At 46.7% G+C, this 25,595-nt stretch overlaps 2 protein-coding genes across 2 annotated transcripts in view; one reads left to right on the forward strand and one right to left on the reverse strand.

The window, feature by feature from the left end:
* IL17RA (interleukin 17 receptor A) overlaps window positions 1-19,096 on the forward strand; it is a 53,239-nt gene extending 34,143 nt beyond the window's left edge. Inside the window, exons 5-13 of the mRNA XM_006135462.3 lie at window positions 385-511; window positions 4,456-4,503; window positions 4,612-4,772; window positions 6,932-7,009; window positions 7,449-7,527; window positions 7,625-7,639; window positions 10,164-10,265; window positions 11,297-11,338; window positions 12,180-19,096. Of these exons, the coding sequence (XP_006135524.3) occupies window positions 385-511; window positions 4,456-4,503; window positions 4,612-4,772; window positions 6,932-7,009; window positions 7,449-7,527; window positions 7,625-7,639; window positions 10,164-10,265; window positions 11,297-11,338; window positions 12,180-13,696 (2,169 nt within the window). The 3' untranslated portion in view covers window positions 13,697-19,096. The remainder of the gene's footprint in view (window positions 1-384; window positions 512-4,455; window positions 4,504-4,611; window positions 4,773-6,931; window positions 7,010-7,448; window positions 7,528-7,624; window positions 7,640-10,163; window positions 10,266-11,296; window positions 11,339-12,179) is intronic.
* Window positions 19,097-22,135: 3,039 nt separating this feature from the next.
* Window positions 22,136-25,380, reverse strand: TMEM121B (transmembrane protein 121B). The gene has a single exon (XM_075896722.1). It carries the CDS (start codon window positions 24,289-24,291, stop codon window positions 22,849-22,851), a length of 1,443 nt encoding a protein of 480 aa, XP_075752837.1. The 5' UTR covers window positions 24,292-25,380; the 3' UTR covers window positions 22,136-22,848.
* Window positions 25,381-25,595: the final 215 nt, after the last annotated feature.

A 25,595-nucleotide genomic window follows, 5' to 3' on the forward strand; every position in this document is an offset into this window, starting at 1 on the left:
TGTACATTTATAGGACCCTGCAGAATTTATTCTGACTTGCACAATTTCACTCATGCTAACAGTATTGAAGGGTATAAATACCCACAACTTCCCCATTATTACTTAACCTCAACCTCTCCTCAACCTTGAACATCACTCAATTGTCTCAGTTATTTCTGGGTTGTGACTCCCCCATTTCAGCCCAGAGTTTCCATACAGTGACTTAGAACTCCCCCAAAGTAACCTTAGCTCTCCCATTCTGGGCAGATTTATTGAGCTTGTGGTGCATTTCTCACCCTAGCTACCATAAAAGATGAAGTGTCAGGAAACAGAATCAGCTATTAATTTCAGTGTCTTGACAGATTTGTTGATGCGGATAGGATCTTTATCAGATTTCTGTTTCAGTGGAACTTCACTTTCAACCGCTTTGAGGTGGAACCTGGCCAAATGTACCAAGTGACTGTCCATCACCTGCCCAAACTGGGCACCAGTGGAGACCACAACTGCAAATCAGAATCTTACACAGTGCCTGGTAAGGGTGACTCACTGATGCCTTTTATTAAGCCTTCAGATGGAAATATTGGTTTGCCAGTACCTAGAATAGGCTTGTTTCCAAGCCAGACCAGATCAGACAAATTGGAATGTCATTCATGAACAAGCATAGATAGGTTGCTGCATTGCTGATGGAGTTGTAAGACCTGCTCTCCTCCTACTTCAGAAAATAAATATTCAGTCCATGCTTTCACAATGCTACGGTCATTCCTCCACAGAGTTTGTACACAGCTTCAGCACCCTGAACCCTTCAATTCCAAGCTTTCAGAAGCTTATGTAATTTGTTTCCCGTACCCCAAAAACATAAAGCTCTGCTTGGAGAGAAGAGTGCAAAGAATAAATTTTCAGTGTGGGTAACAGTGGCTTTTGTGGAGGGGAGATATTGTGCGCAGGTCTTTATGTATCCCAAGAAAAGCTGGACTGAGATTCTGTGACCTGAATTCTGCAGCGTTTCAGTGTGATAAACTGGAAATTCTGCAGCAACTTCAGATATTTTTTTTACTTGAGATTTAGAAATAAATATGAAAAGTTATAGCCAGTTCAGTAGCCAGTCTGAGAGACCGTGTTGATTCTGTAGTAAATGCATTTCTTGGGTGTTTCTGCTAAAATGTTCAGCAGTGAAATAAGTGGAAGTGATACCTCTTGAGGTGAATGAGGTAGTTCACACCTGGGAGCTAATATTTCAGGCTCTCTACAAACTCAAATAGCGTGGCATGTGTTTCACTTCATCAGTTATCTTCATAACCATGACAGCTAGAAACATAAGCCAAAATTTCAAACCAGAGTGCCTAAAATTAGACTTCTGAAGTCATATTTAGGGAAAGATTCTCAAAGACAAAATTGGAAATAGGCATTCAACTTCTGACAACTCAGTAGGTTCTAACAGCCCTTTGTGCCTTTTAAAATCATCCCCTAAAAAGATTTATTACAAGCTATTACAGACTCCAACTGACAGTACTGGCCACTTTTTATTTAGGCTCCTAAAAATTAATGTAGGAATCTATCTTAGGCCTCTAGGCTTGAACATTTTATTTCAATAAGAGTTTATCTGAACACAGTTCTGTTACAAATTTGTTATCAAATTCATCCTTTGCAAATTGTAAAATCACAACTCACAGGTGTTGACTGTGCTGTTGGCACAGCAGAGTAGCCTCTTGGTTTTCAGAGTTGTACTTGACTCTTAGGGTATGTCTACACTACAGCACTAATTCGAACTAACTTAATTCGAATTAGTTAATTCGAACTAAGCTAATTCGAACTAGTGCATCTAGACCTAAAAACTAGTTCGAATTAGCGTTTTGCTAATTCGAACTAGCATGTCCACATTGAGTGGACCCTGAACCGAGGTTAAGGATGGCCGGAAGCAGTGCCGGCAGGGCATCAGATTAGGACTTAGAGCGTGGAGCTGCTGTCTCAGGCTAGCTGAGGGTTGTGCTTAAAGGGTCCCGACCTCCACCCCGGACAGACAGTTCTCAGGGGTTCCCCGCTCGCTTGTCTAACTCAATGAGGGACAGCAAAGCAGTCCTGTCTTGGTGTGCCCTGAATGCCCACACTCGGCACATCATAGCACTCGGCCATCAGCCCGGCTGCACTTGCCGTAGGCTGCCATCCGAGGGGAGGGGGGCGGCCATCGGGGGGCTGCAGGAGAGCTTCCACCCTGAGGAGCCCGCAGAGCCACCCCAGTCCTCCCCATCGGGGGCTCTTACCCCATTCCTCCCTCACCTCCTTCCACTTACCCCTCCCTAGTCCCCCTTCCTGATGTACAAAATAAAGGACACGTGTGTTCAAAAATAGGAACTCTCTTTATTTAATAAAACTCGGGGAGACTGGGAAAAGGAGATGGAAGAGGGGAAGAGAGAGGGTGGGAGAGGGGAGGGCAACTAAAATGGTCAGGGGTTTGGAACAGGTCCCATATGAAGAGAGGCTAAAGAAACTGGGACTTTTCAGTTTAGAAAAGAGGAGACTGAGGGGGCATAGGATAGAGGTCTATAAAAGCACGAGTGGTGTGGAGAGGGTGCATAAAGAAAAGTTCTTCATTAGTTCCCATAATAGAAGGACTACAGGACACCAAATGAAATGAATGGGTAGCAGGCTTCAAACTAATAACAGAAAGTTCTTCTTCACAAAGCAAATAGTCAACCTGTGGAACTCCTTGTTGCAGGAGGCTGTGAAGGCTAGAACTAGAACAGAGTTTAAAGAGAAGTTAGATAAATTCATGGAGGCTGGGTCCATGGAGTGCTATTAGCCAGGGGGTAGAAATGGTGTCCCTGGCCTCTGTTTTGGAAGGCTGGAGATGGATGGCACGAGACAAATGGCTTGGTCATTGTCTTCGGTCCATCCCCTCCGGGGTAGCTGGTGTTGGCCGCTGTTGGCAGACAGGCTACTGGGCTAGATGGACCTTTGGTCTGACCCAGTATGGCCGTTCTAAGCTCAAGGCTCAGAGTCGGGGGTCTCACTGGACCACCTTGATTTTCATGCACACCTGCTCGTGGGTGGCCAGGGTGGCAGCTATCCAGCCCTAGACGGCCACTTTCCTGTGCCTAGTGCGGATGTTGTGGATGAGGTTCATGATCTCCGCACTAGACCAGGCGGGCGCCCGCCTCTTGCAGACCTGGGCAGGCTCCTGGGAGCTGCCAGACTGGTCCCGGGAAGAGGCAGAGGGCTGGGTGGCAGCGGGTGGCTGGCTTGTGCCGTGCCAGGTGCAGGGTCTGCTGGCTGGGTGCTGGCAGGCTTGCACCTGGCACTGGCACCGTAGCCAGACCGTGCCCCTTTAAGGGCTCCGGGGCCGGGAGGGGGGCAGAAGAGTTTCCCTGGTGGTGCCCAGAGTGGCCACCAGGGAAAGCTGGGGAGGGCTAGCCTCCCACTAGTTCGAATTAAGGGTCTACACAGCCCTTAATTCGAACTAGACGTTAGTCCTCATAGAATGAGGTTTACCTAGTTCGAATTAAGCGCTCTGCTAGTTTGAATTAAGTTCGAACTAGTGGTTTGCCTGTGTAGCGCCTATCAAAGTTAATTCGAACCAGTGTCTGTTAGTTCGAATTAACTTTGTAGTGTAGACATACCCTTACCTATTACAAATAGTGCCCCCTACTTCTGCATTCCCATAAACTTTCTATTTTGAGGTAGAAGTGAGCAGCAGATCTCTCTGTTGTTCAGGGCTTGGATTATGATTTGTGAGACCCCAAAATGGAAAAGAAAGTCAAAGATTCAGGTTATAAGGCGTTTTCCCTCTGTTGAGAATAGAAGATAGTGAGTTATTCCTTCCACCACCCTTCCCCTAGGCCATTCCACCTAGAAGATGATCACATTGGGTCAAGAGTTGTAGAGCCCAAGTAACTCAATTTGGCTTATAGATGTTTGAGGCTGGGCCAGCCTGCTGTTGATATTCTACAGATTCGACAATCCAATCTGCCAAGTATAGCTCAGAAAAACAAGGTAACTGCAGAAAAATGTCATTCACCAAGGGTATTCCAGCTAATGGAACTCTAGGTTGAGCTCACTGGAGATGGTGGCAGGACATCTTTGGTGGAGATGTCTGCAGCTGTGAACCTCTGTACTTTCAGAGATCAATATGAAATCATAGCTTGCCTCTGTAGAGCTTAGATGCACTTTGCACACGCCTTCCCTCCGCCAATGCTACAGAATAGTCCTTTCCCACTAGAAAGCTTTGTCCTGGAATGATCCATGAAAACATGACCCAAGTAGAGAAGATGGTTCATACTTGGACATTAGTGACATACTGTTTTTAATTATTGTGTTTAGAGACTAATTACTTTGGTGATGGCTGCCCTGAAACAAAGGGCTTCACCCTTCTAAAATAGTCTAAAAATTATCTGACTTCTAAGGAGAAAATGTGTCCAACATTCTGAAATTAAGTGTAACATTTCTGTGCAAAGACTTAACAGATTGTCTTTTTTGCTACAGATTGTAGGCACCCTGTGATGAAAAGAACCTTGCCATGTATGCAAACAGGTAAAGTGGGTTTGTCTCAGTCAGTTAGAGCAATGGGAGTTGAAGGGTGGCCAGTTTTGAGTACTTCTGAAAGTTTTTGTAATTGAGATATTTTAATACTACTTGCAGGCAACCTGTGGGAGCCCAGTATTGATGGCAAAAGTCTAGATGAGAGTTCCGTGGAATTAAGTTTTAGCCCTGGGATGGAGTCAGCCCGATACCGGATCCATGTGACCAGCTTCTCAGATGATGAAAAGCCGTGTAAACAGACCACTCAGGATATTTCTGAGGTAACCATCTTCCTTCCCACATCTGTGTTGATACAGACCGAAACCTCTTTTCCATGTTACCTCAACAATCAGTATGCCCTAGTGGAGGGAGAGCTCACAAATACAACTGAGCAGTTATTTCCTAAGAACTATTTTTGTGAAATTATTTTGCATTTGCTCAAGCGATTTTACTTGTAAGGTAGTGGAAAGTGAAGGATCAAGTTTCAGAGAAAAGTTACAAGGAAAAATAAAAGTATTAAAAAATATGCCCTGCATTGAGGAACTCTAGGAGCTTAATGTGTTCAGTTCAGCAGAGGCTTAGGGATGACTTGATCAGTCTAAAAGTACCTCCATGGGAAATAAAAAAATTAACTTGTCTTTTCAGCCTAGCAAAGATCCAAAGGCTAGAAATTGAGGCTAGACAAATGTAAACTAGAAATAAATTGCACGCTGTTTTAACAGGGAAGGTATTTAACCACTGGAAGAGTTTACCAAAGGTTGTGGTGGATTCCTTGTCACTGGCAGTTATTTAAATCAAAGTTTTATGTTTTTTCTGAAAGTTATGCTTTAGTTCAAATAGGAATTAATTCAGAGAAGTTCTGTTGCCTGTGTTACACAGAAGAACAGAAGATTCTTGCCTGAATCTATCAAGTTTGACTCTCAAAACAAGAACTCCAAATACCAGTGTTGGGGGCTGCCCATTCTAGGGAACTTGTGGGGGGAAAAAACTTCTGAAAATTTGATACTATTTCCCATCCCCACAGTAAGGGTGTAGCTAGGAACCGGGTATGGCCTGACTGTTGCATTCCTTCCATCCCCAGCATTGTTCTTACCCTCACTGTATTGATGCATACAGGTTGCATTTCTGAAAACTGGCACACACTGGTCCAGAAACATCCGTTGGCATCCCAAACCATGGATGCTCCTGAACCAGAGAGTCTGGGAGCCTAATGGAAGGAGGGCCAGCAGCCCTTGGCTGGAGGCAGTACAGAGCCAGGGCCAGAGCCCTGTGGCAGCCCCCATCAGTGCAGGGCTAGGGCCGGAGCCCCCCAGCAGCATGGGGAGCCAGCTGCAGCTGGGCCAGCAGCCCAGCCAGGCTAGCAATGGGGTGGAGGCATGGTGCCTGGTTGGGGCGGTAGTGAGCTGGCAGCAAGGTGGTGGGTTTCAGGACCGGTGGCATGGGACCTCCCCTGCTCTGACAAATTTTCTGTTCGGGACCAGTCAAGTCCCAAGGGTTCCGGACCAGGCAGATCCAACCTGTATTCGGATCACTTATGTGGCAAATAGCTAAAGATATCTGACAGAAGTATAAGATCCAATTTAGACACAAAAAGGCCTTGCCAGTTGGCATAAGGAATATTGTCCCCAAGGATATCAGTTGTATTCCATGGTCCATGGATGTCAGTCACTTTCCTGTTCTAATGACCCAAGTTAGTCGTGCATAGATGGTTGTGTTTAGTTTGAAACTAAACAAAAGCTTGCACGTTAAGTGTTTAATCTTTGCATATTAGGTAACCTAAGTAAACACATTAAGGTGGTATAGTACCACTTTAACTTTAGGGGTGTCTGACCTGGATGCTTAATTACTCAATCTTCATTCCAGAGGTGGGCAAAACTTTGACTAACTGTTTTTGGTTTAAAAAATGCAAACTTGGCAATACTAAACATGTTTTGCAAATCTGTGTCAATTTTGAATAGTTTCAGGTTTTAAAAAAAAATAAATCCAAAAAATCAAAATATTGTTTTGATACTTTCTAAACAAAATGTTTAGGGTTTTTTGTTCAAAATGAGTTTATTTTGAAACCTCCTTTATTTTATTTTAAAAATAAACATCAAAACAGTTTAAATCAAAATAAAATGTTTTGTTTTACTTGAAACTATGTTTTCATTTTTTTTCCAGAGTTGCTAGCGAACCAAAAAGTCTGTTTGTCCATTTCTACTTAATCCATGTAGCCAATTAAGGGAGTATTATAAATGTATGTCACACTGCTAGCTGCTGTGGAATTTCGCTGTATTCTTCTGTATGACTGCTCTCAGCTCCCATTGAAGTCTTTTATAAACTCTCTCTACCTAGTACCGTAACATCTTGTGACCCATATCTCATTTGCCCTACCTTCTTCTGATCTTTGCCATTTTCTTCTGCCTTCCCTAGTAATATTTTTGTCTGTTGATCTCTGCAGAGTGGACTGCAACACCGTGTGAACGTCACTGTCAAAATTGAGAAAAACTTAAAAGCCTGTTGCAGATACAAAATACAGGTATAATCTCAATCCTTTTCACTCAAGGGAGGAGAAGGGGGGAATGAATAATCTCGGAATATTACCATGATTGTACAATACAGAGCTCTGTCCATGACTGATCCCCACTTGCCCATATTTCAGGAAATACGTTCTGGAAATATGTTCTGAAAGAACACCATACATGTAGATGGATTCTCTGTGTAGAATGGTTCATCCTTACATCATTTTCCCCATACTAATTAGTCCCAAGAGAGACTGGGGCTGACAGATCTTTAGGCACCCCTAATGGTCAGTTCCTGTCTGAGTATTGAGAGTAGTCCCCAGAATCCTTAATGCTTTAATATTTTGGAGAGAAATGGGAATTATAATCTTTGTCTCAAAATTCGCAGTGGGGGATAGAGTAAAGCAAGGCTCAGAGTTATTTCCAGAACTATTTTCTGATTTGTGTCAACTCCAGATTCAACCATTCTTTGCCAGTTGTAGTACTGACTGTCTGAGACATTCTACTGTCATCCAATGTCCCTCAGTGGCTCCAAGTAAGGACTCCTTTTTTCTACATTAGATTTGCATTATTTTGTAAGTGACAGCTGAGCCTTGATTTAACTTTCTGTCCTATGTTTGATTCCTTTGCAGTTACGTATCCTGCAGGTAAGACAGCAACTCATTCCTATTCTTACTGAAATCTTTCTTCATGATTATTTTCCTTTATATGTAGTATAGATAATCAATTAACTTGCTTGCATGAGAAGAGAGAACATGTAAGGGGTAGGATTATTCTAAGTAGTCACCTTGCCGCAGGAGTTCGATATTTCAGTCCAGAATGCAGAAATCTAAAAGAGATGCCTTATTTGATATTAAAAGAGAAAGCATGTATATAATATATGTAATGTGGATTTTTTCTCAAAGGAACAACTTGTTTACTAGGGTGTGACTTAAAAGCAGTGTGTGGGCAGGGGGAACATGACCTACTTTTTGTTTTGCTTAGCAGTTTGAATTTACACAGTAAAAGGTAACTGTGACATATGAAGGTACAATCAAGATTAATTATCAGCTGTCATGCCTGACCAGCAACACTGAGTGCCTTGCAATGGCTTGATGAAGTAACTCTCACACAAGCTATACCCTGAGTGTCTGTGTAACTACAGTCTGCCAGCCCCACTTGCTATGCCTTTCACTAATCTTGGTTATTCTAGAAGGTGACCTCAACACAGCCCCAGTCTTAGTTTTCCCCCCATTAATGTGTCCTGTATGGCTCAGCTATCTCCTGGCCAACATAAGTTATATTTGAAGTCTGTTATCTCTTTAAAAGGAATAATATGCACACAACTTGTCCCCCCTCTTCATTCTCTCCCCCCCCCCCCCCCCCGCACAGTTTCCCAGATACTTCAATTGAAACACACTGGATTAGATAAAACAATAAAACCAAGTGTATTAACCATAGAAAGATTTTAAGTGAGCACAAACAACAGGGCATAAAAATCAAAATGGTTACAAGAAAAATAGACAAAATGCAAGTGGGGCCTAATTTTAACAGTTAGATTCAAAGTAAAGTTGTTTCACCACATTCTCTCAGCAGTCTTACTACCTTTTCTTTCAGAATCTAACAAATCCTTCAATTATTGCTTAAGGTGCTGGGAATGGGCAGGGTGAATGTTTGTCCTTCCTTTTCTATAGTTGCAGTCCTTCTTTTGAAAAACATTTCCTGCTGGATACCAGGAGACCCAAGGGCTACATCTAGACTGGCATGATTTTCCGCAAATGCTTTTAACGGAAAATTTTCCGTTAAAAGCATTTGTCAAAAAGCGTCCGTGCCAATCTAAACGCGGTTTTGCGCAAGAAAGCCTCGATCGCCATTTTCGCCATCAGGGCTTTTTTGCGCAAAACAGTTTTTAGCTGTCTACACTGGCCCTCTTGTGCAGATACATTTATTTGCGCAAGAGGGCTTTTTCCCGAACGGGAGCAGCATAGTATTTGCGCAAGAACACTGACAATCTTACATTAGATCATCAGTGTTCTTGCGCAAATTCAAGCGGCCAGTGTAGACAGCTGGCAAGTTTTTCCACAAAAGTTTTTTCACTGTTGCCATACATGTTTTTTCAGGACTATGCTGATCAGCAAATATATGAATTTTCACTTGATGCCTTATGAGACATGCCTTGTACAAAAATTATTAGTCCTGTGTAGATGTGGACACAGATACATTGTCACAACTTGTCATATATTTTAATATGTATGCGTACAGTTTGCTTTGTCTTTTCTAGTGTTTAAAACTCTTAGCAGACTGTGATAACTCAAGTAGCTAAATGGAATCTTTCTCAGATTTCCAAAACCATTTGTTTCTGGACTGAACATTTCATCCCAAGAAATTTGAGAGAAAGCCAAGCATCTGAACATGAGAGTTTAAGTATTTTCAGCCATAATTGAACATAAAAATTCAGAAAAGGGCAACAAAAATTTATTAGAGGTACGGAACGGCTACCATATGAGGAGAGATTAATAAAACTGGGACTTTTCAGCGTGGAAAAGAGATTACTAAAGGGGAATATGAGAGAGGTCTATAAAATCATGACTGTGGAAAAAGTGAATAGAGAAGAGTTATTTACTCCTTCCCATAACACAAGAACTAAAGGTAACCAAATAAAATTTATAGGTAGCAGGTTTAAAACAAACAAAAGGAAGTACTTCTTCACACAATGCACAAACAACCGGTGGAACTTCTTGCCAGAGGATGTTATGAAGTTCAAGACTTTATAACAGTCCAAAAAGAGCTAGATAAATTAATGGCGGATAGGTCCATAAATGGCTATTAGCCAGGATGGACAGGATTGGTGTCCCTTGCCCCTGTTTGGCAGAAGCTGGGAATTGTCAACACATGATGTATCACTTGATGATGACCGGTTCTGTTCATTCCCTCTCGGGTACCTGGCATTGGCCGCTATTGGAAGACAGGATACTGAGGTATATGGACCGTTGGTCTGGCCCTGTATAGCTGTTCTTATGTTCTATTGCTACTATGGTGCTATATGAAGGAGTTACTGCTGCTTCCTAGTACTTTTGGGGACTGGGTGCTGCTGTCCAGCTGGCTTTTAGATTTCAGTACAGCATTTTGTTGGTGGATAAGACTTTTCAGCCACATAAAGCTGTGTCTTACACTGCTCTTCTTGTGTCATAGATGATCCACTTATGTGGCTATACTGGAGTATCACTGGCATCTGCATTTTACTGGTGGGATCAGTCATAGTTGGTGTTATTTACATGACTCGAAGACCAGCAGGTAAGGATGATGTCAGCTGGGAAGTGAGACTTGGGAGCATGCTTGTAACATTCCCTCATTTCTCTATGTACTAGCCTAAATTCCCTGTATGATGCTCTGTCATCAGGAAATTTCTTCCGCCTCCATTCCAGGGTTCATGTAGTACCCTAATACAAAACAGTCTTGTTTTTCCAAACACTCGGTTAACGGAAAGACTGTTCTGTCTCCTGGCATTCCACTCTTGGGAAATCTAACTCCAGAGAAGTGGGTCTTCACTGTTCCATCCTCTGTATTTTCTATGTTCTCATAAGACTGAAGCTAAGCCTCTGCAGATCTGCTTCTCCAATTCTACCTCTGGATAAATAGGAAAGTTTCAGTTCTGCAGGCCTCATGTTTCACAAACTACTGATATTAGATCTCAAAATCTCTATAGAAACTAGTTCTGCTGCAATAGTTTGCATTTATGTAGCACTTTCCAAAGACAGTGAGGCACAGAGAGTTTGACTTATTCAAGGTGATGCAGTGAGCATGAACTGGGACTAAAAACTGAAAGACCATGTGCTAACTCATCAAGACTTGTGCTAAGCCATAGTCAACTGTGAATGATACAACACAACTCTCTGTGATAACCATTTTTGTCTGAGAGCAGTGATGATAAATACTGTGAGGTTTAACTCTCCCTCAGATGTATCCTGTAATAAATTCTTCATGGTGGAGGTGGGGGATATTTTGGCAGTTACAGCCTTCTGTTTCTAAGAAGTGGAGTTGGTTTGCTGTATGTTCTCTGTCACTAGGAAGAGAATTTGAGGGGATAAGAGAGGAGAAGAGGACTGACTTTGGGTGTAGCTCCTCTCTAGGGGAGTGATGCAGACTGTAGCTGGCTATGGAAGAGACTTCATAAATGGATGGTTTAATCTTCACTTGGTGCTTTTCATTAGGTTTGCTATCAGAGATCCCCTGCTGTGTCCTTCAAAGATCAGAAAGCAATATCATTCTAAAAATATAATTGAAATGTCTTTAGATTGAACAATGTTGTTTTTTTTTCCTTTCAGGCTGCCAGCATGGGAAATTCAGCAGCAACAACATTGGCCATGGTAAGAGAGCCTTTCTGTGCTGTAAGAGAGCCCCTTCATACTGCACATTCTAGGAACCCACCTTAAATGTCCTCTGGGGACCATCCTTGAATTAATTTGCTGCTGATATTTCTTGATACCAAAATATTGCTCTGTAACTTTAAAGCTGTTCTCTTTAACTATAAAGAGGATTTGTGGGCCACCAGCAGCCTTGGACAGAGAACAACTAAGGTTGGAGCTTTTGCATTTGCTGCTTTATCAAATGAAATCCTTTAGAACAGTGTTTCTTAAACTTTTTAAGACCGAGGAACACCAAACAATATTTTTTTTAATGAAGAACACCAAAGATTTTTTGTTGAGCCCAAAAAAAAAAAAAAAAAGTTGGGGGCAGCCATTTTGAATTCTGTTGTTCTCCTCAGCACACCACCAACTGCCTCATGGCACACCAGTGTGCCACGGAACACAGTTTAAGAAACACTGCTTTAGAAACTACAATCTGCATCTTACATGAGAATGAACTGTGAGTGAATGTGTCCATCTGTGTGTAGAAGAGCTAAGCTTGATTGCTTGGGGACCTGCCAGAACAAGGACCTTGGCTTTTACTTGAAGTGCATTTAGAGTTACTTGACTTTTTCACAGGAGTAAAACGGTGGTGCCGAGGGAGTTTTTTGTGCTTGTGGTAGAACATCAGGAGCAAAAGAAAGGGCCGTGTCTCTGGCTTTGTGGAGGTTGAACTGTGCCATGTTGTATTTATCTGTACAGTGTGTCCTTGGTCAGTTTATTGTTTTTGGCTACACAGATACTGCTTCAGCAAATGGTACTGGAATAAATGCTTTTTTTTTTTTTTTTTACCTTTTTTCAGAGTTGTTACTTCCACAAGTGCCTCCACCACTCCTGAAGCCCCGGAAGGTTTGGATTGTGTACTCTGCTGATCATCCACTTTATGTGGATGTGGTGGTGAAGTTTGCCCAGTTCTTGATCACAGTCTGTGGTACTGAGGTAGTCCTGGATCTGCTGGAAAAGCGTCAGATTTCAGAGATTGGGGCCTTACCCTGGCTTACTCGACAAAAAAAGGAAATGGAAGAACTCTCTTCGAAGATCATCCTTTTGTGTTCTCGGGGAACCCAGGCAAAGTGGCAGGCTATGCTGGGAAAGGAGGGAACAGATGTATGTCTCAAACAAGATCGATGGGAGCCTTTTGGAGACATGTTCACTCCAGCCTTGAATTTGATCCTGCCAGATTTCAAGAAGCCAGCTTGTTTTGGAATGTATATAGTCTGCTATTTTGAGGGCATAAGTGAAGATAAGGATATTCCTGACCCATTCAATGTCACATCCAAGTACCAGCTGATGGACAGGTTTGAGGACATTTACTTCCTGATCCAGGATATGGAGAAGTTTGAACCAGGGCGGATCCATCAAATCCAGGAGATCACTGCTGACAACTATGCTGAAAACTCCAGTGGCTGGAAGTTGAAGGAGGCAATACAGACATTCCAGGAATGGCAGGCAAAGCACCCTGATTGGTTTGAGAGAGAGAACACATGCTCAGACGATGAAGAGGACCTGCAGTCTCTGGACAGGGAAATACCAGAGGAATTAATGCTGGTTGATAGGGTAATTATGAAACGGCAGCTGTATGTTCAAGAGCCAGATGCAAATGGCTGTTGTGCTGTTATCCTCCATGTGAATGAAGATGAGGGTGAAAGTTTTAAACTGCAGCCTCAGCTTAAGCCACAGCAGGATCCGGCTTTCCAGACCCTGATGATTCCTATGGATGAGGCTCCTCCAGTTCAGATGGTGGAGCCAATCTGTCTTGCAGAAGGTAAAAATGTAGCTAGTCATCAGGTGCTGACCAACACGGATTGGATGGAAGGAATCCCTCTGCTCGAGACTAGTGTCCCAATGAGGAACAGCATCATCCTGCATGATGATTTTGATGTCCCATCATCAGACAACCAGAAATCTGCAGACAACCTCCCAAATGAAGTGAGGCAACAGCTGGAGGGATTAATGTACTCTCTTTACCAGCAAAGCATCATCCCTTCTGAGCCCTCTCTCGGGCAAGAAGATGGTGAAGAGCAACAGCAGCAGGTAGTTTTCAATAACCCATGCAAAGATCAGAGACAGTCAGTGCAATCAGACCAGGGCTATATCTCCAGATGTTCCCCTTTGCCTCCTGATGATCTGGTAGAGGAGGATGAAGAGGAGGACCAGGAACAGGAAAATGAGATGCCTCCTGAGTATCTCTCTCCAGAGGTCTTGGACAGTTTAAAAAGCCTCCAACAAAAGCTACTTTTCCAGGAAATTCAGCAGAAATCTGTCTGGGAGCACACTGGTGGGATAATGGACACAGGTCATTCTGCAGAGGACTCTTAAACTCTCTCTCCAGAACTATACCATTTGAAAAATAGGGTTGGGGAGTGGTAGCATGTAGAAGTTCAGCACTCTTCTTCAGGCAGTCTCCTGACCCTAGCAACACAAGTGTTCTGATCAGTAAGAAATCTCTCACTGATGCACATCACCCAGAGGCAGACTTGCCAAGTAGATGTTATGGTCCACCACATATACCTCTCAGAGCACAACTGTTACCTCTAAACCTATCTCTGAATCAAAGATGATGACAGGAATGTTATTCCCCTGCATATTCTCTGGAGGATGTGGTACTAAACCTGTTACTCCGTAAGAAATCTATTATGTGTAGTATCCACCGTGAACTAATTACAGGCAAATTATGGTGGTCCATCATGGTGCATCTTTCAGGATGACTGTTACACCATCCGTCCATCTTCTTATAGAGCAGTGTTTCTCAAACTGTGCTCCGCGGAGCCCCAGGGCTCCGCGAGGTTGACAAACTAGAAACATCGATAGCTACAACACACACAATCAGTGGACCGCTGGGTCTCTGCATTAATTTTTATGCATGTAAAGGGCTCCGGAGCCCAAAAAGTTTGAAACCGCTGTTATAGAGGATCAAAGCCATAGCTATAGAGGAGAAAAGATAAAGACTGATTCTGAGATCAGAATTTATTAGTTAAGCTTTAATGTAAATGCTGTAGTAAGTAAGTTTATGCCTCATACCACAACCAAGGATGACAGATCCCAGTAGTCCCTCTTGTGATAGAAAATCCCAGCACCCTGGTACTAATGCATTATTTGCATTGGCATCACCATACCTGCCTGGCCATTAAGCAGCGTAGCAGGATGCTGAGCAATAATTGGGATGAGCATTTTTAAATGGGTAGTTTTATCTCCTTGGCACATTCCTCTCAACCACTATGAGCGGAAGACACTTGAAAAGCAGCAACACCACAAGAAACGCAAGCTTGACGGAGAGAAAATGGGATAGGAACTTGCAGTGCAATTATAGCAGAAAAAAGAATGTGCTTTGAGACTACATATGGTCTTCATGTCATAGATCTGCGAGGAAATGTGTTTTCTCTATTGCGCTGATTGTTCTATCCAGGATATTGTGTTTAATTCTGAGCATCTCAACATCAGGAAGATTTAAAACTGGAGCTGTGGTGAGAAGAGAAGTAAACACAAAGGTGTTAAAGAGTAAAATAAAAATTTAGTAGTAAACAGGCCAGTCAATCACATTTAACACCTGCGACTAATTGAAAACAACATTAATGTTAATTTTTAATGCATTAATTGCATACCTGTGGGCAGGGCAGAAACCCCAGGCTGTGGCTACACTGGTGGCAGGAGCCCAGCGCTGTAGAGGGCTGAAGCATCAAGTTTAGGTATAAGACCAGAGCCCCAGCCCTGATCCTATACTTGAAACTATAGAACCCCCCAATTACATAAATGGTATTCTGATATTGTTTAATAATGGAATTAAAACTGCAATTAATTGCAATTTTTTTCATCACTTGACCACCCTCTGGAAGGACCACAGATGTTGCTGGACCAGAGGGCCCCAGAGGTAAGGTGCATGAGCCAGCTGGGAGTCCCGTGGGTGCTGGGGAGCCTTGGCTGGGCCAGCAGGGGCTGATCCTATATTGGGTGGGGAGCCGAGCCCCAGTGGCGGTCTGGAAGAATCCCCGGCAGCAGCGGGCCTGGCACCAGCTGAAGAATCTGGCCTGAGTAAGCTGACCCGGGGAGCCCCAGCATTGGGCCAGCAGCAGGGGAGGGAGCCCCGGCTCCGGGCATCCCCCCAGCCCAGAGAGAAGCCTTGACCTTTCCTGGGCTGGCAACCTTCCTGGTTCTGGGCCGCTCAGGTCCTGAGAGTGCTGGGCCAGGGAGGTCCAACTTGTAATAAGCGTAGCTAGAACAGATATGGCCAGAGGGTGCAGAATATAACCAACAAGTGAGGAATGCTAGAATGAAACCAATGCATGGTGGTCTCTGGAGATGTAAGTAGAAGTAACATAAATTTGAGGAAAGGCAGTTCCGGCTAAGCTTTGAGAAACATTTCCTAATAGTGGACTGCAGAGTAGATTCCCACAAGTAGTAGTGGAAACTCCATCAATTGAGACATTTCAAAACTGGTTTTCACAATTTAGGAGAGCACTCTGTGTAGTAAACAATACAGCATTGTCCCTTTGGGGATGGACTAGAGCATTGGTTTTCAAATGATGAGTCATGACCCAGTACTGGATCGTGGAATGTTAGGCTCTGTGTCTCATTGCTGCAGGGGATTAAGTCACCAGTGAGGGTATTAAGGCCGGCTACCTGCCTTTCCTGGCACTGCAGACTGTGCTGCACCCCAGAAGCAGCCAACAATAGGCCTGGCTCCTAAGTGGGAGCAGGGTAGGAGAGTGTACAGGGCTCTGTGCACTGCCCCTGCCCTAAGCACTAGCTCCGCACTTCCATTGACTAGGAACTTGCTGCTGGCTGCTTCTGGGACCCAGCATGGTTTGCAATGCCAGGAGGTGGCAGGAAGCCTGTCTCAGCACCCCTGCTGCACTGCACTGCTGACTGGGAAATGCTCAAAATAAGCCCCACCTGGCCAAGCCCTGACCCCCCTCAAACCAGAGCCCCCTCCTACATCCCAAAGCTCTCATTCTCAGATCCACCCCGGAGATTACACACTAATCAAATTGTTTGGTTGCGGACATCAACAGTCTTCTTCAGCAGGATTGGGAGGGCAGGTTAGAAAACCACTGGGCTCAATAAAAAAGTAAACCTATTAAAGTTGGAGATTACCCCATGCACTGCGGCAGCTTGTTTAACTTAACCAACCAAGGAATGGCTTTTTTTTTTGTGGAGTAAAAGTCCCAAAGCCAAACTGTCTTTTTTTCCTGTCCCTTTTTGGGATCATATAAAACTGCTGCCTTTCTGCCTTGCTAATCGCACATGTGTTGAACAACAAGATGTAATCTTATGTCTTGCCATTTATAAGAAACATTTTTCCATTCCTGGAATGGCTATTTGATTGTTTTCACCCTATGCTTATTACATCTGAACAACTTCAAGTATTTTGCTTTTATGATTTGTACATTGGCTTTTCAATTGAAAGTTTTGAGTGGCTATAACTCTACATTGCAACTTCTGACTATGCAACCAATGCTGATGTATTTTTATAACTGTACTGAGTTCTTTTCTAATTTTCTTTTTTAATTAAAGGGATAATATACTTTCAGAATATGCTCACACTGAAATGAATAAAGGAGCTAAAACAGGGGAGGGCAATAATTTTTGATGGGGGGCACTCCAAGATTTTGGAAAGTGGTTGAGGGCTACACTCTTCCATGATATTAATGGAGGAGATGTGAGGTCTGGGATGGAGGTTGAGTGCAGAAGGGAGCTTGAGGTAAGGGATTGGGCTGCAGGAGGGAGAATGGAGTCTGGGAAGGTGTTTGGATGAAGGAGGCGGTTGTGACCTAGGGCAGGGGACTGGAGTGCAGGGGTTTGGGATGTGACCTAGGGTAGGAGGGGATTGTGATCTGGGGCAGGAGATTTGGGTACCAGATATGAGAAGGGGTATAGGTGCAAGAGGGGGGCAGAAGGTTTGGGTATGTTGATTGGGGGAGAGAGTTGGGTAAGGGAAGGGGCTGGGGTGCCAGAGGCAGGCTCTGGACAGGAGACTTACCAGCCAGCAGCCAAACCGCCCTGCCCTGCCTGCAGAGCTTAAATGTTTCTCTGCCTGCCCACCCTGCACCTGTACAGGCTGCACAGCCATGTGCTTGTGTGAATAACTGAGCTGAGGAGAGGGGGTGTGGTTCTTCTTGGCTGCCTGTTGTTCAAGCTGGCAGCTCCCATTGGCAAGCTTCTGGCCAGAAAAATGGGATTGTGCTGGGAGCAGTGGCAGCTCCTGAAGCTTTCCCTCCCTTCCAGTTTTGAAACACAAACGGGGTCCAGTAGCCACATTTCTGAGTGGCATGTGGGGCAAGCAGGGGAGCCTGTCTGGGGCTCCCTGCTGCCTCCATGGGCCAGATACAGTGGCGTGGTGGGCCAGATGTGGCCCACAGGCCATATTTTGCCCAGGCCTGAGGTGGCATGTCATTCTTCATTTGATTTTCACTTATGCAGAATACTTCCCCTTAGAACTCAAAGCAAACCACTGAAATATGCAACTGAACCAGACACAAAATGCCAAAACATTCAGGAAAAGGTGAGTGAGAGGATGGGAAACCCTTCATTGAAAAATGCCTTCCCTGCAAACCCTTGTCTGCAGCAGTCAAAATTTGGTTGGATGAACTGTCCATCTGTGGCTGAAAAGCCACAACGTAGCAAACAACAATGCTCAGTACCAGGAGCTATCTTCTTTTTGTGTTTTATATAGGACCAAACACATGGGTCAGGGCTAAACAAATAACACAGAGTGCAACATGCTCCACGACCCTTTATCCCTATGAGCCCTGAGAGATAGGGAAAGTAAGGTGCCAAAGGTGCCTTTTTTTTATGTTTTTGTTTCACTGTAAACCTGTGAAGACTTCACCATTTCAATGGGTTTTGTTTTAGTAAGTCCTTTTCAAGTAATATCTTAAAATGCACTGAGCTCAGACTAGGAGTGTTGCCTGAACTGTTTTCTTGACTTGCTTTTACCCTTTTCCAGTAGTTGCCCTTTTGTGTTAAAATTTCTCCTTTGGCTCTGAATGAGGAAGGCAAAGTTTAAAGAAAAATCCAGGGTCACTTTTAAATAATCAAATGGGAAGGGCAAATATTTTTGAGTGAACATTTTAATACAAACTGTCAACATGCCCTGTAATAGCCAAATCAATATACTGATGATAAGCTCAAAGGAAAAGACACAGTTGGTCACAAATGTCTAATTTTATTTAAGTACAATCTTATTTATTAAAAAATACAAACTCAGATTGATGCTGTTGGAGATGCCAAGCCTCTTGTGCCACAGGCTGTACCTTTTCTCTAATTTCATTTTCCCTTCCGTGGGGTGATCACCTCTTGGGGTTTATTAGCCTCATAAATGAGTGGTCTGGACAGACTAATTCTTCCCCTAACTAGCTGACTTCTGGTGCAGGAGTAATTTGCACACTGGTGTGTGACAGAGTGAATGCTTAAAGGTCTTTATTGTCACAGGGCAGATCCTGGATTAGCAAAAATATTGACTTAAACCAGTAATTAGAGTACTAGAGTGTGTGGGTTGATGTGAGCGGAGAAAGGGGACTGCATATAACCCTGGGTAAAGTGGAAACATAATTTTAAAATGGTGAATGTACCCACTTAGCAGAATAAGGTGGGAATCAGAGGTTAGAGAGGAGAGTTATAGAAAGCTATAGCAGGCTTATAAACCACAGAAATTGAAGTATTGTTTCATAAATGGTAATACAGCTGCCAATTTTGACTTCAAGAACGCTTCTGTCAAGTCAGACATACTAACAAAGCTGCATGTTAGCCAAGCTGTTGCTAATTAGGCTGGCAGAGAAAAGAGGTCAGGACACATTGGCAGGAATATTAAAGAGAATAAAACTACACAGAACAACTCCATATACTAAAGAGAATAAAACTTCTCCAGGACCATTTATAGCAATCTACTATGTAAATTTTTCTAGGTCTCTTCAGTATGCTCAACTCAATTGTGAAGCAGAGAACATGTAACCTGAAGAGTAATGCACTGCTTATAAAATCTTGTCATATTGATACTATATTTTTTTAAAACTTGCCATTGCAATAGTTAAATGTCCAATAATGCCTTTCGCACCAATGTCTGTAGATGGGGAAGATGCTGTTGAAAGAGTAGTTCCATTGCAATTGCTACAGTCTACTGTGATGTAGTATCAAAGTTAGTTAGATTTACAGTTCTGCTGTGACCTCTACTCTTACATTTATATGTGCCAGTGAGTAAGAGGAACCAAATTCTTCATGGTTTGTATGTGAGTTTAGAATGAGAAAAAACAGCAGCAGAGTTTATTTCTGGATAAGACAGCTTTTCTCTCTAAGTTCTACTCTATAACTTGGTTGATTGACTACAGAGAAGTAGCATACTTAGTTAAGGGTATTGTTTGTTTGGGTGGTACATTGATTTGTTCTTTGAGTATATTAGTTTTCTTTTTAATATTAGACTGTATATTATTGAGGGAGACCCTACATGCATCCAGGCACATCAGCCAATTCATGTGGCCAAGAAACTAGCATCCCCTTGACATATCTCAGGTCACAGAGGAAAAGTCCACAGTACTTAGTTTTACAATCACACTCACAGCACCAAGATTGTCCAGACAAATAAAAAGTTACTGAAGAGAAGGCCACGGGCTAGAATTAACACAATTGGCCTTACCAAGCACTGTGTTCAGGGCTCAGATAAAAATAAAGCACTGGTGGGAAATTAACCATAGTTCTTTGCAGCTGCATCTCCCAGACAGTCTACGCTGGTGGCTTCTTGTGCAAGAAAACATCCACGCTGCCATGTGCGAGCTGTACTTTTACACAAGAGCGCCCATAGCAATGCGGATGCTCTCCTGCTCAAGAATGCTCTAATGGCTATTTTAGCCATAGGGCTTTCTTGCACAAAAAATCCCTGCCCAGTGTCCACACTGCCCTCTTGCACAAAAGCTCCTGCGCAAGATGGCTTACACCTGTTAAAAAAAGAATGTAGCTCTTGGGCAAGAAGCCCGCTCTTACCATGCCCCACTGTAAATTTCCTTGTGCAAGAGCAGGCAGGCAGTGTGGATGCTCTGCGGATTCTTGCGCAAGAACAGCCATACTTCTGCAAGACGCTGCGAGTGTAGACATAGCCTCACTTTTTTCCCAAGCCAGTCCCTCCCAGGCAGCTGCTGCTCAGCCTCTAACTGATGGGCACTTTAGACCTGCCCTTCCTGAGCCACAGCTGTAGGCTGCCATAATGCTAGGCAGAGAAGAGTTTAATGGCAATTGTACAGTTCCACCCATGGAAAGCAGAGGGGAAAGTCCTCACTCTGTAAACATTTTGTAATAGCAGTTGAAGAAAAGTCAGGAAAGTAGGACACCCACCCTAAGAGCAGGGAGGCTGGGGCAGCAGCTCTGCTTCTAATGCTATGACTCTCACTGAAGCCCAAGGGTTGAAGGAGGAACGTATGTACGTGTGTGGGGAAAGCCCCATATGTGTATAGGTCTGTCACAGACATTGGATAGTGGTTGGTTGCACCTTGGTCCCTCTTCTAACTGAGCAGGACAGCAGAGTATATAGCCTTTGCTCCATGAATGCAATCCTATCAAAAAGCAGCTATGAAGAGGAAAAGTTTCTCAAACTCCCAGTTCCACAGCTTCTACAGGCAGTTATAGATGGGTAATAGATCACACCTACTGGGCCAAACTGATTCACAGAACTTGAAAAATTAAGGACAGCTGCAGTTTAATAAGATTGTTTGCTTTACTACTGCCTCCTCTCCTGCGTGCACATGGAGGACAATGTTGGGCTTTGGTAGGTCACACCAACATGTCTGAGCAACACCCTGGGACCCTTTTACAGGGGCTTGTTGTAGCACTTCACTTTTCATGTCTGGACATAAAAATGAGGTTCAGCACCTTGCCCATGTCAAGAAGCACCAATAATCCCCGGCTGGGGCAGAGAGGAACAGCTGAATCCTCAGTTCTAGGGGTTGAGGGTCTTAGCCTGCCCAATCTCAGTGGAGGGTGCCCTTACTGTCCACGTAAGAAATAAACACTGATCCTTAAAACATGCAAATCCACAAAAAACCAAGATCCCTAACACACAGATGCTGCTTTTCAACAAGCAGGTGACCCTGTTCTCACCGGAAATAAATCTCTCAATCCATGAGGGGCTTTAGCCCGTGAATCACGTCCATTTCAGACTAATTTGTCTCTTTAGCACATAAAATCAGCACAAAATGCAACAAGATTCAAGCACAGAGGTAGACATTTTCAACAAGAGGAAGGGTGGCTCCCAGGATGGCCCCTTGAAATTTGTTGGTCACCACCCTATTCCTAGGTACACCCCCAGTTGGCAGCTCTAAGTCTCTTCCTCATTTCACCTCGATTGGCCAAAAAATAGAGATGGTACCTTTGCAGGATACAAAGTTAATAGCACACCTCTTTGTGGGCACATACATGAAAGGAGGCCTCATCACCCTTAATCTCTGCTAAAGTCTTGCCTGTCATGATCAGCAGGAGCTGCCAAAACAGTCCACTGGTCATTGCTTAGGTGCTGAAGAATAATGCTGAAACAATGAAACCCACGTTGCCACTGAAGAGCAAGATGCCAATGTGGTATGGCACAGAGAGGAGGAAACAGACACCACAAAGGTGCAGATGCTAGAGAAAACCTGTTGCAAGGACAGATGCACTTTACTGGGAAAAGCTTCTCCGTTATTCTGTAGAAATAGTGCGATCTCCAGGTAGACTTTCTGCTGATGGGGAAAGAGACATTCATTTAAAAAAAAAAACCCAGCTCTTAGTTGCAATGTCAGTGATGTGGGTCCCTGAGCAGCAGGCAGAGCAGTTCTGCCAGGGAGAAAGGGCTGGAGATAAGGTGGTCAACCCTGCACAGGTGATGGGGAATAACATTCCCTTTCCCCCATAGTTCTGGGAGATGAATAACTTCCCCTTGCTGTAGTGGCAGTATTGCTCAGTGACTCTCAGCTGCCTGGGGAGCAGCTTTGTCAGGAGCAGAGGACAAGAATGGAGAATCTGACTGGTAGAGCAGAGGGTGGTTTGGGAGCCTCTATCCTGTGACTTCTAGGAGAGGAGTATCTCCTTTTTATTAGGGCAGCCTCTCAGCCACAAAGTAGAGAGAACCTGACCTGCGCTGTAGCCCCCCTGCCTGTGCAAGGAGGTCGAGCTCGAGAGAGCAACCAGGGCTGGGAAATTTCTCTCTCCCTTCCCTTCTGGGAAGTCGAGCTCCCATGATTAGGAAAGGGATGGAGTTTGAGGCGGGGATAACTATGGGGGGGGGGGGGGTAACCTCCCTTCCCCCTCAATGTGGCCGGCCCCTACGACTGACTCAGAAGCAAGGAGGTTGGTAGTAAGTGCAGAGGGCCGTGCTGGTTCTGTAGGAGAGAGGCCCTGGGCATGAGGGATAAGGGATCGACAGGCAAGACTCAGCATTGAGGATGGAGCGAGGCCTTGGGGTTAGGGGTTAGCCGGTGGCGAAGCGGAGTCGGAAGGGGCAGGGCTGCGGGCCAGGTTCAGTTCTGGGCGCTGACCGCCAGGGTATTGACGTAGCCGTGGGGCCCCATGTCGTTCTCGGAGATGCAGTGGCTGAGCTGGGCGGCGCCGGGGCCCGGGCCGGGGGCCGGGCTGTACTTGGCGCCCCCGGCGGCGGGGCGGAGCAGGCAGCAGCTCTCCATGGCCTCGAGGCCGCGGCAGGCCAGGAAGAAGAGGTTCTTGAGCATGAAGACGGAGAGCGGCTGCTGGTAGTGGAGCAGCAGGAGGCAGCGCAGGGCGAGCAGCGGCGCGTCCAGCAGCCCGGCGGGCAGCAGCAGGTGCAGGGCCAGGCGGGCGGCGCCGGGCGGGCGGGCGGCGCTGAGCTCGTAGAGCCAGAGCACTGGCGAGGCCAGGCAGAGGAAGTAGACGGCGATGAGCAGGTAGCGCAAGGGGCCGGGCAGCGGGGCCGGGCGGCCGGGCTGCAGCACCAGCTCCAGCAGGGTGAAGCTGTCCAGCAGGTCGAGGCAGGTGGCCAGGAAGGCGGCGGCGGCGCGGTGCTGGGGCGGCGGCTGGGGCGGCAGCAGCAGCTGGCCGGCGCCGTCGGGGCCGATGGCCCGCAGCAGGCAGTAGAGCAGCGGGGCGGAGAGCGCCAGGGTGACGCGGAAGCCGGTGATGCCCAGCGGCAGGCGCAGCTCGATCAGCTCCAGGATGGAGGTGCCCAGGATCAGCGCCGCCTTGGGGGTGAAGGCGATGGAGTAGATCAGCCAGGCCAGGTGCGCGTAGGCGAAGTCCCCGCCCCGTAGGGGGCCCCCGGCCCGGCCCGCGCCCCGGCCGCCGTGCGGCGGGTGCAGCAGCAGCGGGTGCAGCGGGGGTGGCGGGGGCGGCGGGTGGCCAGGCGGGGGGCGATCCCGGCGCCGGGCCCGGCTGTTGCGGCAGAAGAAGATGCCCCAGCCGGCCGCCAGCACCAGGTCGGTGGCGATCCAGCTGCACCAGTAGAGGTCGGTGACGGCGATCAGATAAAGGTCCAGCAGCGCTCCCTGCCCCAGCAGCAGCACCAGGGACAGCGCCTTGTAGCCCCAGCGGGACCCGCCGGAGCCCCCGCCCGGCCACGGCAGCCCCCCGGCGGCCGCCGCCGCCGTCCCCCCGGCCGGGCCCGCGCCCCCGTAGAGCTCCCCCGCCGTCATGCCGCAGCCCGAGCTGCTGCTGCTGCTGGAGGCCGGGGAGGAGGCGGCGGGGGCCGGCGCGGCCGGGGCCGGCACCAGGGGTTTGCTGATGCTCTCCTCCTCCCCGCCGCTGCTGCTGCTGCTGCTGCTGCGGGCCCGGGCCGAGCCCGAGCTGGAGCCCGACACGCGCCGGCTGCGGCCGCCCAGGAAGAGGGGCTGCAGGTCGGCGGCGGGATGAGCGGGGGGCGGCGGCGGCGGCTGGAAAGAGCCGGAGGAGGAGGAGGAGGAGCCCGAGCGCTGGTTGGCGACAGCCCGGTGCATTGTCCTCCCTGGCCCCAGAGCGAGGGGCCCGGGGCCCGGCCGCGCCCCCCCAGCCAGCCCCGGCCGGCGGCACCGAGCGATGGGGCAGCAGCTGGGCCAGGGGCTGGCGGGGCCCGGCGAGAGCGGAGACCCGGCCTGGAGCCGCCGCGATCCCGGAGCGGCTCCACGCGCGAGAGAGGCGGGGCGGGGAGAGGCGGGACCCGGCCGATACCCCGAGTGAGCGGCGGGGAAGCTGGAGCGAGACGGAGCCTTCCCCGGCAGCGCGCGTGGGCGGGAGCGGAGCGAGGCTGGCAGCCGGGAGGCAGCGCCCCGGGAGCAGAAGTGCGAGCTGAGGGGAGCGCAGACGCTGCCAGTTGCCCCCCGTGGTCTGTAGTGAGCAGCACAGCCCAGCCTCGCTTACAGCATGTGCCACCCCCATACACGTGCCACTGCCAATAGGGACGAGGCATGTTATCCGTGTCATTAACTGTGTAACCAGGGTAGTTTTCAGCCGCTGGGGGGGAGGTGGCTCCCCAGAAGCTGGTGCACAGGGGGAGCCAGCTCTTCAGCCTGGTGCCCAGGGGTACTGGCAGCCTGTGTGTAACCCTGACCATTAACCCATCCGCCCAGGCTCATCAGTTAACCCTTTACATCCCTATTAGGGACATGCTCTCGCTAGGGCCCGATCCCATAGCCACATGACAATACACTGACATGGGGGGGTCCCTAGTGCCTCAAGTGCCCCACAGGGTTATTATGGGTCTGGTGCCGCCAGTCTGACCACATGACCTCTGCCAGTGCGTGACTGGACACTGCCCGCTCCTGACCTCTGTCCGGCGCTTCAGAGTGCACCTTTGTCTCCAAGGCAGGCAGCTGACCAGAAAGGGCCTGCTGGTGGTCCCAAGCATGACTTCATGCCTCTTGAGGCCAGGTTTCAATGCTACATCCCTACTACTGATAAAGTCACCCAGTAGTCACTGCTGGCAAAGCATCTGAAATGTCTCCAGCCTCCTGGGTTGTATATTGTTTCACCTTCTTTTGGTGCCAGATCCTATGCAGGTCCTTCCCGGCTTAGGCCACTAAACCAATTCTCCCTAAAATATCTGTGTTCATCTGATGATAGTTTACTGCATCTGGATGAAGGTATCTACTATGGCCGTAGTTTGTTTGGGAGCAGCACATATGCCTTCTATCACAATCTTGGTGCTGCCACTCTGTATTTTTGTTTTTCTGCACAAAACCCTTAGCTCAAGGGCAGCTGACACACACTGGACATGTTCTAGTGCTTTGAGCTCAGTCCTGACCAAAGGTAGTAATGCAACAAC

Source organism: Pelodiscus sinensis, chromosome 1 (genome assembly GCF_049634645.1).
Source record: "Pelodiscus sinensis isolate JC-2024 chromosome 1, ASM4963464v1, whole genome shotgun sequence".
NCBI classification, from domain to species: domain Eukaryota; kingdom Metazoa; phylum Chordata; order Testudines; family Trionychidae; genus Pelodiscus; species Pelodiscus sinensis.